This window comes from Ceratosolen solmsi, unplaced genomic scaffold (genome assembly GCF_000503995.2).
Source record: "Ceratosolen solmsi marchali unplaced genomic scaffold, CerSol_1.0 scaffold7, whole genome shotgun sequence".
NCBI lineage: Eukaryota > Metazoa > Arthropoda > Insecta > Hymenoptera > Agaonidae > Ceratosolen > Ceratosolen solmsi.
Window position 1 is genome coordinate 4,883,011 of NW_011948413.1, and position 15,178 is coordinate 4,898,188.

Below are 15,178 nucleotides of genomic sequence, written 5' to 3' on the forward strand. Positions count from 1 at the left end.
TGCACATACCGATATATATATATATATATATATATATATACAGACATACACATACACAATAATATAGTATACTGTGAAATGTATATCTTGTAGAAGAAAATTCATCTGTCTCTAATAAATTCGATTGAAATTGTGTTTTGGATTAAAAAGAAAAAGTTTAATTTCGAGTCATGTTTGTATACAACTTTTATTATTTAAGTTGCGATATTTAATAAAAGGAAGAGAGTCCTATACGATAAGACTAACCATAGAGTTGCTATGGTTTTGTATAGAGAAATCATCGCGGTAAAAGAAGATGAGAGGAAAATAGTCAATTATTCCTCAAGCGCGCTCTACTAAATTAAGACTACAAATTAAAATGAAATTTTATGCGCCATATTTATGGATTAACATGTTTATGGCCTTATTTTTTGTACATAAATAAATCGACATTGTAATAAATATAACGTAAAATTTATTTAAAAATGTAGTGCATGAGTTTACTAATGTTGTATAAATTCTAGTAATATATTTGTCAGAAAATACATTATTGTACAGGTTTGTCTATAAATGATGATTTGTTCCTTCTTAAAATGGTGCAATAATCATGATACGGTGATATTAGATAACATTGAAGTATTTTCACATACAAAATACATATTACGTGCGAATTGTTTAACATGAATATAAACATTCGATATTTCATTCTAATGGTATATTTATTTTTATTTATTATGTTATTTTGTCTCACATTACTTTTAATAATGAGTATTTAATAATTTATTTTTTTAATATTTTACTCTTACGATTCAGTAAATTTTTAGTATATTTTCTTCCATATGAATTTGCTTTAATTTTATCTATCTTTTTATTTTTAAATATTTATTTAATTATATATATATATATATATATATATATAAACTTTATATTATTACACAATAATTATAATTTCTATTTAATTTTATACTTTTTAAATATGCTTTCATATCATAGAAAGTAACATTTTCACCAATGTAATTTTATTTTATTTTTGTGATAATTCTCTATACAGCAACATAAGCTTTCATCGGTGTATATATTTTTACGTGACAAATTGTGTACTCGACATGACATTTTTAGCTTGCCTTAACTGTTTCTTTTTTTAAAACTCTAAAAGTCATTCTGTATGACTAATAATGCGTGTGTCTTAAGTTCGGTTTTCTGTATTGGAAATGCTAAGAAATATTTTTTTACTCAAAAACTATATTCAATATATCAAATTGATGAATATCTTTGTTTTCATCATAAAATAGAATTTAATTTAAAGACAAAAGAAGATGTAAATCATCATTAGTTGCCAACGGTTTGGATTTATCGTTCTAAAAAAGTATATATGACTTCAGATATTTTTGCAAATTATTTTTTATAATAACAATTGATTCTTGTTCAGTTGTTTAAATTGTTAAAACATATCTGTACGATTATTTCTTGACATTTAATTTAATTGATAAACTTAAGAACATTTTGTAATATTTAATACGATGATAATGTTTAAAAAAAAAAAAAAAAAAAAAAAAAAAAAAATATCGAAGATAAACTGTAAAGACAGTTTTTAGCAATATTTTATAGTAAATAAATTTTATTTACGAAATTCAAATGAAAATTAGGATTAGGAGCTAATTTTACGAAGACAGTTTTATTCTAAATTGGCAAAATTTCGCGTAATTTTTTCATTCGTCAAATCTTATGTAACTGAAAATAAATTGAAATTAATTTTTTATTATTAAGTTAAAATTTTCAAACATATTTTATACGAGTTTACTGTCCATTTATTTTATTGATCATAAATTGCAAATTTCATTATATGATATCTAATTTTTGAACATTAAAATAATAAATATTTTGTGTATTGATAAGTTAATTTAGTCGGTCACAATGTAATGTCAACAAACTTTTTTAAATCATTAGTTGTATAATTGTTTTTGATTTCTTCCTTGAACAGTGTTTGATTGAACAAAAAGCGTATACCGAAATTTTTAGATTTTTAGATGTCGAAAATATTACAAATTAAGCGAAATTGTCGAGGTAATCATCGAATAGTTTCTTCAACATCAACTAATTATGAAAGCGCAATGGTACATACATTTTTTTACTTAGTGATTTAATGTATTCATCTATTACGTAAATTGTACGAGGTGCGATGTATTTCAACATATTCGTCTTTGAGAAATATATAACTATAACTAGAATCTCGACATGAGCCAACAAAAGCGTTTCCCCACTACGCCCAGACATTTAAAATCATTAGCACTGGGGACGATATTATTGTTTCATAGATAATATTGAAATATTGCTTTTTTTGTTTTCATTTTCATTGTTTTATTTCCTTTTAACATATAGATTATGTAAATATTAATATGTGACCTTAAGGTCCAGTTAAATTTCATTTGATATTTTTTTCATTTTAAGCAATTAATTATTACTCGAGCATTGGAAAATAATGTCTTTCTTGCGCTCATAAGCAGGAATTAATCGAGCCTTTTTTACTCCTCTTCGTCTGTATGTTCAGCATCATTGTTTTGAAAAGCTACCGGAATGATGCCAACTCACTGTGAATTGCTTTGAGCAAAATTTCAGAACGTCTAAGTCTTTTTTCATTTTAGATCAAGGGCAGAGGTGGCGGCTAGTAACTCAAGTATGAATTTTCACGATAGCTCATATCAATTGTCATAACGACTGTTCTTTTATTAAATTAATTTTTACAGTAACCCTCGTTGCTTATGATTAAGCGACATGGCTAACAAAATAATTTCGTATAGTCGACAATCAATAAAAATTTTTTAAAAGTTATGATGTACTTTATGACGTCGAGTACTGTTGAGACATCCGTTATTAAATTATTGCATTAGTGAGATTTCGAGTCATTCTTACATTTCATAAATAACCATATCAATAAAATTATTTAATATCCCGTAGATGAAAATTCCTTCATAATTAAATTACGCGTTAAATAAAAGTGTATAAAATGAAGAATCGGAATAATTATTTGGTTGGATATAAATAATTTATGTAGGTATTGACATGCCCTCGTATTCAAACGTAATATTTATATTAATGTCGATACGAAATTTCATTAATGATAGAACTCTAATAAAATTCGTAAACTGCCAGTAGAGCACATCGAGCGATTATGAATAAGCAGATGTAATTGTATAGAGAGGGATATGTGAGATGCAGCATTTGTAGGTATTCTGGCCATTAAGTAAATTCTTTGCCATTAGACCATTTTTATAATATCTTTGGTATTGAAAATGACGTTAAGGGCTCGTTATGATAAAACGAACGTTATGATTATCCGTTACAAATATTTAAAAATAAAAGACTTCTTAATGAATTGAAATAACGAGCGGTGGCTTAAATAAATAGAGGAATTTTTTTTTTTTTTTTTTTTTTTTTTTGACGCGAATGAGAGCGGACAATTGACTCGGGTATATTATTCAGATGTTACGAGGCAATGAACTGAATAATCGTTGAAGATTTTGTAACAATTGAATTTCATAATTATCTTTAAAATGTTTTCTAATTGATACTATCGCTTTTGAGTGTGTTCCTCTCGAAGGCCAGTTCGCTTTACCTGCGCACTCGGGCAACAAGTTAAAGCGAGAGAGAAGTTCACGGACTTTTTAATCTAACAGACCTTACGTTTCACAAACTGCGCGAGTCAAACGAACGTGAAGAATTCGAGCGGGAGCAGCCGAAATGAGAGAAGGATAGGCGTCGATAAGAATAGTAGCTACTTAAGGGAGATAGAGATGGAGCATAAATGTCCCTGATGTCCCCACCTCGGTGCTCTACATCCATCTGCAATAGTAGCTTATGATACACTGCAATACGTCTACGGTCCTGAGTGCTGTGCTGTCTCCCTCCGTCACGAGAACGGGCGTTACGGAGTCCGAATATCTGCCTTAGGATGTCCGGAATACTTTATAATTCTTCGCGGATCAATCCGCACGTCCTAAGACGCCTAACCATGTTACAGTCCAAGGTAAGAATCGCTTCACAATAGCATTCGATTTTGAATTCGAAGACGAAATTTAAGGACTCGTATCACTGTCCCCCGGTGTTATATTTACGTTTTCAACGCCTTCGTACTACGTGCATGGATCTTTGGCTAATATACATTTCAGCACTTAGTTTCCAAATTTCGAACCTTCGGTGAATGTTATATAATCGACGGAGAATATTATGTGTGCAAAAAAAAAAAATTGTTTTTGGCTCCTGCCCTTTCGACACTCGTGACCTAGACGAAAACTCTGTTAAGGCCATTCAAATTTATCTATTTGTATATAACGTACATACTATCAATAAGTTTTCTATTTTTATTATGCCAGTGTGTTTCGAAATACCAAAGAAATTTTATATTTTATATTTTTTAGGTAGTTAGGACGTTGTACCAAGGAGGTAAGAAGGAACCAAAGTTTTTTTGTTAAAATAATATTGCGCACTATTATTCCAATGCATTTTATTATAGCAAATTTATATTGCAGGATCTTCGTCGAATCTTCGAGCACATAGAGTTTATGATGGAATTGTACAGCGGTGAGTTTTATATATTTGCATAGACGATCGCTGGTTACAACGCGTGTATAATTTTTATTTCCCATTAGTCACAATAACCCTCGCGTGCTTAACCGTTGGAGTATTCAATCAAGATATATACAAGCAACATCGTCGTTATGTAAGTATTATTAAAATAATATTTTATGACTTTTCACAAAACTTAATGGCTCGTTTTTTAATGCTCTAGGGGAGATAAAAGATGTCGTAGTGCCCCCGTTTGCTGACAGTATAAGCGAAGGAGACGTAAGGTGGGATAAAAAAATTGGTGATCAAGTAAAGGAAGATGATGTTTTATGCGAAATCGAAACTGATAAGGTACATTGAGTTATTTTTTAATAAATTATAATAATATTCTTAACTTATTAATTATATTCAAATTATTGTCCTTCGTTAGACATCGATTCCGGTACCATCTCCCGTAGCTGGAGTCGTTAAGAGCTTATTAGTGAAAGATGGTAATACCGTTACTCCCGGAATAAAATTATGTACCATCGAAGTTGGGGCTACCGGCAATGTATCGCCAACACCCAAAGCCGAAGCTCCTAAAACTACAGCACCGTCACCTCCTCCCCCCCCTTCACCGACAAAAGCTGCTGCACCACCGCCACCGCCACAACCAGCTCCTACATCACCACCGCAACCACCACCGTCGTCCCCGGCATCAGCACCACCACCACCTCAAGCTCCAAAAGCATCTATGCCAGTAGCAGCTATAAAACATGCTCAGGTAAAAAGTCAATCCAACATATTGAAACATGAACATTGAAATATGCCTAGCTCTCAATTTTGTTTTAATTTAATGTAATTGAATTATCTTTAGTCTCTGGAAGGTGCAAAAGTGCAATTACCTCCGCAAGATTATTCACGAGAGATTATTGGAACTAGAACTGAGCAAAGAGTTAAGATGAACAGAATGAGACTTCGTATTGCTGAACGTTTGAAGGACGCTCAAAATACTAATGCAATGTTAACGACATTCAATGAATTAGATATGAGGTTAGTCGATAATGCCTTATTAGTTAATATCGTATTTTATAACTAAATCATATATTATTTAATTTCTTTAGCGCACTTATAGATTTTCGTAAGTCAAAGCAAGAGGCCTTCAACAAAAAATATGGACTTAAGTTAGGTTTTATGAGTCCATTTATCGCAGCTTCGGCATATGCTTTAAAAGAACAACCCGTGGTCAATGCCGTTATCGATGGTACTGATATAGTTTATAGAGATTATGTCGATATTAGCGTAGCTGTTGCTACACCAAAAGGTTTAGTTGTACCAGTGCTACGAAGCGTAGAAAACAAAAACTTTGCAGAAATAGAAATAGCTCTTGCTGCTGTTGGTGACAAAGCTAGAAAAGGCAAAATATCGATCGAGGATATGGATGGTGGAACTTTTACAATAAGTAATGGTGGTGTTTTTGGATCTCTTATGGGAACTCCCATAATTAATCCACCTCAAAGTGCAATTCTTGGTATGCATGGTGTTTTTGATAGGCCAGTTGCAGTTAAAGGCCAGGTATTACATGGAGAATATTATATTTAATATTTATAAATAGGCTGAGATGTTTATAAAATTTTTAATACTTTCTTAATGATTGATTTTCAGGTTGTCATTAGACCCATGATGTACATTGCATTAACATATGATCATCGATTGATTGATGGACGTGAGGCTGTGATGTTCTTGAGAAAAATTAAAGAAGCGGTTGAAGATCCTAGAATTATTTTAGCTGGTCTTTAAAAGCTTCTAGAATAGACATCTCTTTCAATGGCTTTAAGCACCCCTTTTTTTTTTTCCTAAGAATTACGTACTAAGAATTACGAATTATGTACAGTGTCATATCATATTAATTTATTTTTTAAGCCAGTTTAAAAGTTTTATCCCTAGAACCTTAATATCAAGTCATACAATTATGATTCATCGAAAGTAAAAATGAGCAATTTGTTAAATTATGAAGAAATTTAAGAGTTTATTCAACTAGCAGTATTTCTTTATTAAAAATATATTTTTATTTATCTAATAATACATTTTCTTAAATATTAAAATGCATATTACAATATACTTCATTTTATTTTTTTAATCTACTACAAGTTACATTGCAAGTATAGTTTGATAATATCAATAAAGTATTTTAATGGAAATAATATATTAATATTTAACATATGACCTGAAAGTAAATTATAATTTTAGTATTTGAGGAAATGTATTATTCATTTTTAAATATCCATGAAATTTGTAATCATTAATATAAGAACATTATTTCTTAAATACAGTTCCTCCTTGTATTTTATTTTTTAAAATATATTTATTGAAACATCAGAATTCGAAACAATTTCTTACAGCGGAAAAGGAAAAATTTTCTAATTTTAAATTACAAAGAAATTCTTCGAGATAAAAAATTGTAAATAATTATATGTATCGACAATTAAAGTTTGTATTATTTAACCCGTTGATAAAGAGGATATGCAGAAGCTATATTCAATTTGTTAGTTTAAAGTTCACAATAAAAATTATAATTTAATTAATTAGTCTTATCGGGCAAATAGATATGTTATATTAAATGGCATACATAAGACTATTGAAATAAATTACATTAAAATTTAAATGTCATTTAGAATATATAAGAGTACTGATACAAATTTATATTAACTATATTTATTTAAATATCGACGAGCATTAATAATAAAATTGAGGTGTCAAAAAGGAGTGAAGACCGATTACAAGTACCATTTTATAACATGATATTATAAATAGTTGTACTTAAGAGCAAGATAATAAAGATAATAATTATTAATATAATGATTTTATTTATTATATACAAATAATTGCAAAAAGTATTTTTTTTCTTTTTCAATAATTTTAAATAGTTCAACTATTTAAAAAAAATGCAATATTTTATTTTCTATTGATAAATTTATATTGAATCGTGTTAATATTAATAGTATCGATATTTTATATATATATTTAATATATAAATTAAATTAATTAAAATATTAAAAATTTATTTATAAATTTCAGGTGAGAATAAACATTTTTTTAATCTATAGTTGTAAATGAATATTTATAATTCGCTTTGTTTATAATAATTTTGATGAGAACGAATACATTTTCAAATTTTTTTAGTTTCTGTAAAATAGATTAGAGAAAAGTATTTTGAAATATATATTTAAAAATCATGTGTATCGAAATATATCGAAATTAAAATTAAGATGGCGGTTATGGGTTGTCGAATGACTTTGTGATTTCTAAGATTATTGTAGCTTATAAAAAATGGTAAGTTTAACATTTTATTATAAACGGTATATTTCAATATTTTATCAATTTTACAATGATGTTAATTTGTTAATCATTACAAATATTTCATTTTGATGTAAAAGCATTAATTTCGTTGTTTAAACAAAAATTAACCTAAGTTTATGATCAACATTTATTTTTATGTTTTTCTATTTCTTACACAGGGTCAAAATCAATCAGGTCCATGTGGAACTGGTGGAGACAAGAAAGATGATAAAGACAAAAAGAAGAAATATGAACCCCCAGTTCCAACAAGAGTTGGAAAGAAAAAGCGGAGGACAAAAGGGCCAGATGCAGCTTTAAAGTTGCCTCAAGTCACTCCTCATACAAGATGTAGATTGAAGCTTTTAAAGCTTGACCGTATTAAAGATTATCTATTAATGGAGGAGGAGTTCATTAGGAATCAAGAGCGTTTGAAACCTCAAGAAGAAAAGAACGAAGAAGAAAGATCTAAAGTAGATGATCTGAGAGGAACTCCTATGTCTGTTGGCACTTTGGAAGAAATTATTGACGATAATCATGCTATTGTTTCTACTTCGGTTGGTTCAGAACATTATGTTTCCATTCTTTCTTTTGTTGATAAGGATCAGCTAGAGCCGGGATGTTCAGTCTTATTAAATCATAAGGTTCATGCTGTAGTTGGAGTTTTAGGTGACGATACAGATCCAATGGTAACTGTAATGAAATTAGAAAAGGCGCCCCAAGAAACTTATGCTGATATTGGTGGTCTGGAGGTTCAAATCCAAGAAATTAAAGAATCTGTTGAACTTCCAATGACTCATCCAGAATATTATGAAGAAATGGGTATAAAACCACCGAAAGGAGTTATTTTGTACGGTCCACCTGGAACTGGAAAGACGTTATTGGCCAAGGCAGTTGCTAATCAGACTTCGGCAACTTTTCTTAGAGTTGTAGGATCAGAACTTATTCAAAAGTATTTGGGAGATGGTCCAAAACTTGTTAGAGAATTGTTTCGCGTAGCAGAGGAGCATGCTCCTTCGATTGTATTTATTGATGAAATCGATGCTGTTGGTACAAAGCGATATGATAGTAATAGTGGTGGAGAAAGGGAGATTCAAAGAACTATGCTCGAACTTTTAAATCAACTAGATGGTATATATTAAATTAAAAATTGAATATAATGCTTCTTATTACTTAATCTTTTCAATTTTTTCAGGATTTGATAGTAGGGGAGATGTTAAAGTGGTTATGGCAACTAATAGAATTGAAACATTAGATCCTGCTTTAATTAGACCTGGTCGTATTGATAGAAAAATAGAATTTCCATTACCAGATGAGAAAACCAAAAAGAGAATCTTTAGTATACACACTAGTAGAATGACTTTAGCACCTGATGTTAATCTTACTGAATTAATAATGGCTAAGGATGACCTGTCAGGTGCAGATATTAAGGTCAGTATTTTATGTCCATCAGTGTATATTTAATAGATCAAGTTTTGTTATTAAAATATGTACTGGAAAAAATAGTATTTTAAATTATCACCAAAATCATTTATCTCTATTAAATATTAATAGACAAAAATTGAATTTTAGGCAGTATGTACAGAAGCTGGTTTAATGGCATTAAGAGAACGTCGTATGAAAGTCACTAGCGAAGACTTTAAGAAGTCAAAGGAAAGCGTGTTATATAGGAAAAAAGAAGGTTCTCCAGAAGGTTTATATTTATAAAAAATATAATTTTGTATTTTTTATTCACTAGGTTTCATTTTTCAATGTTTATCAAAAATATACTTGAAATAAAAATTGATTAAACGTTGTTTTTTTAAAATTTATGTTTAATAATACTAATTTATTTTAAGAACCATAATGATTTTTTGTAAAAGGAAATGGACTAAAGACAATTATTTCATTGCTTCAATTTCAATTTTTTTTAAACCTCAAGAATATCAAACATTAGAATATAATTTATAATATTGTATTAATTTATTTATTTAGTTTTTTAAAGCGAATCTATAGAGTAAATGATTTTTAACGATTGCATAATTTTAATAGTAATATTGATTTATTCTATCAAATTAGAGAATAAAGAAAAATTTAAACGAAATATAGGTAAGATGTTTAATTATGCAGGCTAGATACAATTATTATTTTATAGATTTATCAAATATTTTTAAATCTTCAAAATAAAAAATATTAAAAATCCAATTGATAGAATATTGCCATGTATTGATTTCATACGCTATTTTTCAATTATAAATAATTAATCAACAATACTTGAAAATTGTTTTTATTTCATCTTTATATCCATTATATTCTAATCAAAGTATTCTTAATATTTTTTTATTTTTTGGGGTTGCACAATGAACTATTAGTTCTTAAAATAATTGATTGTTATATTTTATTAGAAAGTAGCTTTTATATTGGTGTGGTTACATTCGAATAAAATTTGTTTAAAAATAATGATTCGCTTATTACAATATCATAATTTCTATTTGTATGTATATCCAAAATTTACTGTATTATACATATAATTTATTACATTAATAAACATTTCCCTAGAAGTTTTGAAAAAATATTATTCAGTATTATAAAATACATTAATCAATCAATCTGTTAATTTCCTTTTAGAAATGCTTAATATACAGCTTAGACTTAAGTTTATAAGGTAAAATTTTGAAATTAAAATTATAATCGTTATTTACTAAATACTTAATTTTGCCTGATTCAACTCTGTTTTATAATTTCTCAACTATATTCCATAGTATTTAAACTACAATAGTATACATAGTAACAGTGATTTGTAAGTCATACTACGTCTGCATAGTTAATTAGTTATAATATTGAAATTCATAGATTGCATTAATTTTGTATCATAATGAAGTTTTGCAATGTTTTGATAGTAAAAAATATCAAGAGATAGCTGACAAAACAAAATCTACACATTATTTTTGCACACGTGCATGTAAAAAAAAATATGTTCAGAACAAGAGATAAGAATAATTATTATACCATAACATATTAAAAGGAATGAGTTACAAGGATGAATAATAAAATAAGTAAAGTAAGTATAAAAATTTTAATTAGATGTAAAAAAATAATTATTGTTAATTGTGCAAATAAAATATGTACGTGGGTTTGTTTTCATTATGCTTATGTTGGTCTTGCATTATAAATCTTAATATAGAATAAACTATTTTATCTGTTGATTTTATCTGTTTTTCATTTATCAAATCTTACATTTAACTTTTTATAAACATTTAAAAAATTTACATTAAAAAACTTTGTTAAAATATCAAGTGGACAATACTGCATTTAATTAGGTATAAAAGTTTAAAAAATCAGGATTAATATTCAATTCTTTTAAAAGTGGATTATAATGATTTTGTAAGACTTTTAAAATTCTATCGGAGTGTTCAGTTTGATAACATTCTATTTCGGATATTGATTTTTCATGCATATCTTTATCTTCCTTAGTTTTCGTTTCACACAAATAGCAAACACCTTTTTTAGTCGCATGCAAAATATTTTCAATTTCCATAGGATGTTCCAAATTTGTTGCTATACAGTTTGCAAGCGCTTTATAAACTCCGATGAGAAATGATGTTTTGAAAGCCACTTTATAGCCTCTATCAAAACCTTCTTGGAAAACCGACAGCGAACCATCTTTGATACCCTCTCGATAGCCTGTCTGAAATTAGAAGAAAGAAGAATAAAATTTGAACTTCAACCATTCACATTGCTAACCATGCATTGCCAATTGTAATAATAATTTGCATCGAATAATTAAATTTGATTACTTTAGTTGCGGAATTGATTACTCGATTCCATGTTTTCGAAGCTAATTCAAATGTCTCCTCATTATTATTAGATAAATTCATCGTTATTGATTTGTATAATTTGTAACAGTTATTTATGTTAACAGCATTGCAACGATGTCAGAACATCAGTTCAAGTCGCATAAAACTACACTCGTCATCTCTCATTAGTGACAGCTGATTTCTCTATATTTTCTGTTTTTTTTTTTTCTTCCCTTCCTTTTATGGTCTATGCATTTAAAAAGGGAAAAAGAGGTTATGGTGCGACAGATGAGATCAAAGGTTAAACTTAACCAGTAATGATAGATGTAGCGACAAAAATTCAATAGCTATTGAAAAAGGTGCAATGTATTTTTGAATTATTATAAAAACGAATTTAGAATGTAGACGTGTCAGCCATGTGTTAGTATTCGTTTTGTATTTTTTTTTTTTTTTTTTGCAAGCGATGGACCTGAATTTAGAACATGCGGATAAACAAAGTTCCAGGGAATCAGAACAACATGATCCAATAACACAAAAGTAAGTAAGTGGACATTTTATCTATAACAAGTGTAAAGATCACAGTTTAACTATAATTTTATTATATTTATTTCCATATAGAATAATTAATCTTGCCCAATTGAAACCAAAAGGTATATCGGACAAAGACATTTCAATTGAAATGCCGGATCTGCAGCCAATTCAGAAAGCGCAAGCCATAAATAAACTTTTAGCGCAAGGTTTCTTCGATCTTTTCAAACAAGGCGAGACTTTATTGTACAAATTGAAAGATCCATCAAAAGCTAGAACGGCAAAGGGTGCGGATAACGAAGAGAAAATTGTATATACCATTATAGAAGACGCTGGGAACAAAGGGATTTGGATTAGAGATATAAGATTCAAATCAAATTTAATGCCAACTCAGTTGAATAAGATTTTAAAGAGTCTTGAAACAAAGAAGTTCATTAAAGCTGTAAAATCTGTTGCAGCTAGTAAGAAAAAAGTCTATATGTTATATAATTTAGAGCCAGATAGATCTGTGACTGGTGGAGCATGGTATCAAGATCAAGACTTTGAAGCAGAATTTGTCGATGTTTTAAATCAACAATGTTATAGATTTTTGGAGCAAAAGAGAGACAGCACGAAGGATTATCTTAACGGGCCTATAGCGGAAAAGAACGCTACGTTCGCTTCGTCCAAAGAAGTGTGGAAATTTATTTCCGATTTGGGGATAAGTAAAGCAAGTGCTTACACTAGTTTTTGTTTAAGCGTTACGTAAAAGTTTTCTCATTTTATAATGATTTTTAAGGTGAAACTATCGATAGAGGACTTGGAAATGATTTTAAATACATTGATATATGATGGAAAAGTAGAAAAGATGATTTCAAGCGACGGAAGTAATTTTTATAGAGCTATAAGACCTCTATTAGATTCATCGGGACTCGTTAAAAGTCCTTGCGGTATATGCCCCGTAAGTCTGCGTAGATTCTATAATATGCAAAGAGCTTTAGTATCGAGCTTCATTATAATATTATCATATTAGCAACTGTATTATTTAAGATCTTCTATCGTTTGCAATATTCCGTTGTAAATCGTTAAATTGCATATTGCAGGTGAGAAAAAATTGTTGCGATTTCGGTGACGTGACGCCAATAAAGTGTCAATATATTACCGAATGGCTGGACTTATAATAAAATTGTCATTCGTCGATTACATCCAAATTATGTATCTCCACGATCGGCTATCACAATTCTTAAATATCAATAAATGAAGGAATCATAACGTTGATTATTACATAATATTGACGATTTCAATGAGAAATAAACAGTTTTGAAGAAGCTTTTCTCTATGCAAATTTCCTATGTAGCGATCGATCGCGAAACATTCAAATACACTAATATTATCATCTAAATTTCAAATACATCGTTTGAAAAATCCAAATCACTTTATTTACAATAGCATTAACGTTTTTCACACCCCCCCCCTCTTGCCGCTCCAATTTCCGGCCAATTTCACGCGTTCGGATGCGAATGGCACATTCGAAGAGACAAATTCATTTTTAAACTTAGCTTTTTCCCGCGCAATTTGCACATACACTCCTCGACAAGCCTTACCAATATCCTTGACAAAAAGCGCGCGCTAAAATTTGACTCACCTCAGCATCCGACGACGCAACAGTTTTCCCAATCTAACGCCGCCAATCACGCGCGCGGCAATGCTCGCTCGTAGTGCCCCGATTAAAACGAGAGTTTTAAAGCGCATTTCGATATCGAATTGACATTGAAACGTCGAGTTGACAAGGGAGCCGCATGAAGAATAGTGCGTTACAGCGGCGGCCTGTAATTTGCATGGCCATGTTGGTAAACCTCAAAGGCGAACGTTCGACTCATCTAAATAGATCATCGCGTTTCCGTTGCGCGAATGGCACATTTAACTCTAGGCTGGAGTCCGTTGTTTTATACGCTCCGTGTCGATAAAGGCGAAGACGTCGATAAGCATTATTATTATTGAGTCACTGCGCATTAAAATCCGTGGCGGTGAGAGTTGGCGCGAGAAGACAGACAGTTCAAGTGTGGCAGTCGACGAGGGGCCCCCTTCAAAAAGTTCAAAAATTGGCGCAAAAGTGGCCAGCTTTGCCGGCTCGGTGGCGGGAGAAACGGAGCTGCTACTACCCTACCCGAAGGGACCGACCAGTCAGCGATCGCTCTCCAGCCGCCAAGTTACATTCGCCACTCGCGAGGGTCGCCGCCGCCGCCGCCGCCGCCGCCACCGTCACCGTCGCTGTCGCTGTCGCTGTCGCTGTCGCCGTCGTCGATCAACCTCCCCGTCTGTCCTTCGCTTTACTCCACCACATTGCCCGTGGCCGCTGCCACCTCTCCCCCCCCCTCCCCCTGCCCCTACCCCCTCCACCCAACCAACCTCATCCCTACCCCATTTCCCGTTCCATTACTCGTACCCGTCCCCCTCCACATTGCCAATTTTTCATCGCCTCCTTCACCCTCGCCCCCACCGTCGGTCTTCGCGATCAGTTGTACGAGAGTTGCCGCTGATCGCTGGCGGGTGTAGATGCGCGCCTCTCTTCATGGACGCCCTGAAGAAGGCGCCTTGTCAACGAGTCGCGACTTTTTTCTAAGATATCGCTCTCGCCAAGACCACCGCTGGCGTCTAAGCCACTGAAGACGTATCATCCCCGAGACACCCCTTTTCTTTTCCTGCTTTCTCACCCGCTCACCCATCATCCAACCAACCAACCAACCAACTAACCTACAGACCTACCGGCCGACTGACCAACCGATCAACCAACCAACCGAGCAAACGACAAACCAACCAACCAACCAACGAACCAACCAACCAACGAACCAACCAACCAACCAACCAACCAACCAACGAACCAACCAACCAACGAACCAACCAACCAACGAACCAACCAACCAACGAACCAACCAACCAACGAACCAACCAACCAACGAACCAACCAACCAACGAACCAACCAACCAACGAACCAACCAACCAACGAACCAACCAACCAACGAACCAACCAACCAAC

General features: G+C 31.5%; 4 protein-coding genes across 4 annotated transcripts; 3 read left to right on the forward strand and 1 right to left on the reverse strand.

The window, feature by feature from the left end:
- Positions 1-3,698: 3,698 nt before the first annotated feature.
- On the forward strand, positions 3,699-6,367 carry LOC105367357 (dihydrolipoyllysine-residue succinyltransferase component of 2-oxoglutarate dehydrogenase complex, mitochondrial). The gene is made up of 9 exons (XM_011506047.1): positions 3,699-4,003; positions 4,395-4,419; positions 4,506-4,557; positions 4,626-4,696; positions 4,766-4,893; positions 4,973-5,305; positions 5,399-5,574; positions 5,646-6,096; positions 6,187-6,367. The coding sequence occupies exons 1-9, from the start codon at positions 3,929-3,931 to the stop codon at positions 6,319-6,321; spliced, it is 1,446 nt and encodes a 481-aa protein (XP_011504349.1). The 5' UTR covers positions 3,699-3,928; the 3' UTR covers positions 6,322-6,367.
- A 1,414-nt stretch (positions 6,368-7,781) lies between these two features.
- Positions 7,782-9,609, forward strand: Rpt2 (26S proteasome regulatory subunit Rpt2). The gene is made up of 4 exons (XM_011506049.1): positions 7,782-7,854; positions 8,040-8,988; positions 9,053-9,288; positions 9,430-9,609. Exons 1-4 carry the CDS (start codon positions 7,852-7,854, stop codon positions 9,562-9,564), a joined length of 1,323 nt encoding a protein of 440 aa, XP_011504351.1. The 5' UTR covers positions 7,782-7,851; the 3' UTR covers positions 9,565-9,609.
- Positions 9,610-11,185: 1,576 nt separating this feature from the next.
- On the reverse strand, positions 11,186-11,819 carry LOC105367360 (uncharacterized; the record flags this gene model as incomplete). Its single annotated transcript, XM_011506051.1, has 2 exons — positions 11,634-11,819; positions 11,186-11,524 (listed from the first exon to the last, which is right to left on the reverse strand). Coding segments are annotated over exons 1-2 (420 nt in total), but the record flags the coding sequence as incomplete, so codon positions are not given.
- An 86-nt stretch (positions 11,820-11,905) lies between these two features.
- Positions 11,906-13,518, forward strand: Polr3F (RNA polymerase III subunit F). The gene is made up of 4 exons (XM_011506050.1): positions 11,906-12,170; positions 12,252-12,870; positions 12,940-13,101; positions 13,244-13,518. The coding sequence occupies exons 1-4, from the start codon at positions 12,097-12,099 to the stop codon at positions 13,319-13,321; spliced, it is 933 nt and encodes a 310-aa protein (XP_011504352.1). The 5' UTR covers positions 11,906-12,096; the 3' UTR covers positions 13,322-13,518.
- The last annotated feature ends 1,660 nt before the right edge of the window (positions 13,519-15,178 follow it).

What these genes read in the sequence shown, in the direction of transcription:
- LOC105367357 (XM_011506047.1), top strand. Translation starts at nt 3,929, where the DNA reads ATGTCCGGAATACTTTATAATTCTTCGCGGATCAATCCGCACGTCCTA. An exon ending in ACAAGCAACATCGTCGTTAT is followed by an intron (nt 4,697 to 4,765) that starts GTAAGTATTATT and finishes TTAATGCTCTAG; the next exon opens with GGGAGATAAAAGATGTCGTA. An exon ending in CAGCTATAAAACATGCTCAG is followed by an intron (nt 5,306 to 5,398) that starts GTAAAAAGTCAA and finishes AATTATCTTTAG; the next exon opens with TCTCTGGAAGGTGCAAAAGT.
- Rpt2 (XM_011506049.1), top strand. An exon ending in ACTTTTAAATCAACTAGATG is followed by an intron (nt 8,989 to 9,052) that starts GTATATATTAAA and finishes CAATTTTTTCAG; the next exon opens with GATTTGATAGTAGGGGAGAT. An exon ending in TGTCAGGTGCAGATATTAAG is followed by an intron (nt 9,289 to 9,429) that starts GTCAGTATTTTA and finishes ATTGAATTTTAG; the next exon opens with GCAGTATGTACAGAAGCTGG.
- Polr3F (XM_011506050.1), top strand. Translation starts at nt 12,097, where the DNA reads ATGGACCTGAATTTAGAACATGCGGATAAACAAAGTTCCAGGGAATCA. An exon ending in CATGATCCAATAACACAAAA is followed by an intron (nt 12,171 to 12,251) that starts GTAAGTAAGTGG and finishes ATTTCCATATAG; the next exon opens with AATAATTAATCTTGCCCAAT. An exon ending in CCGATTTGGGGATAAGTAAA is followed by an intron (nt 12,871 to 12,939) that starts GCAAGTGCTTAC and finishes ATGATTTTTAAG; the next exon opens with GTGAAACTATCGATAGAGGA.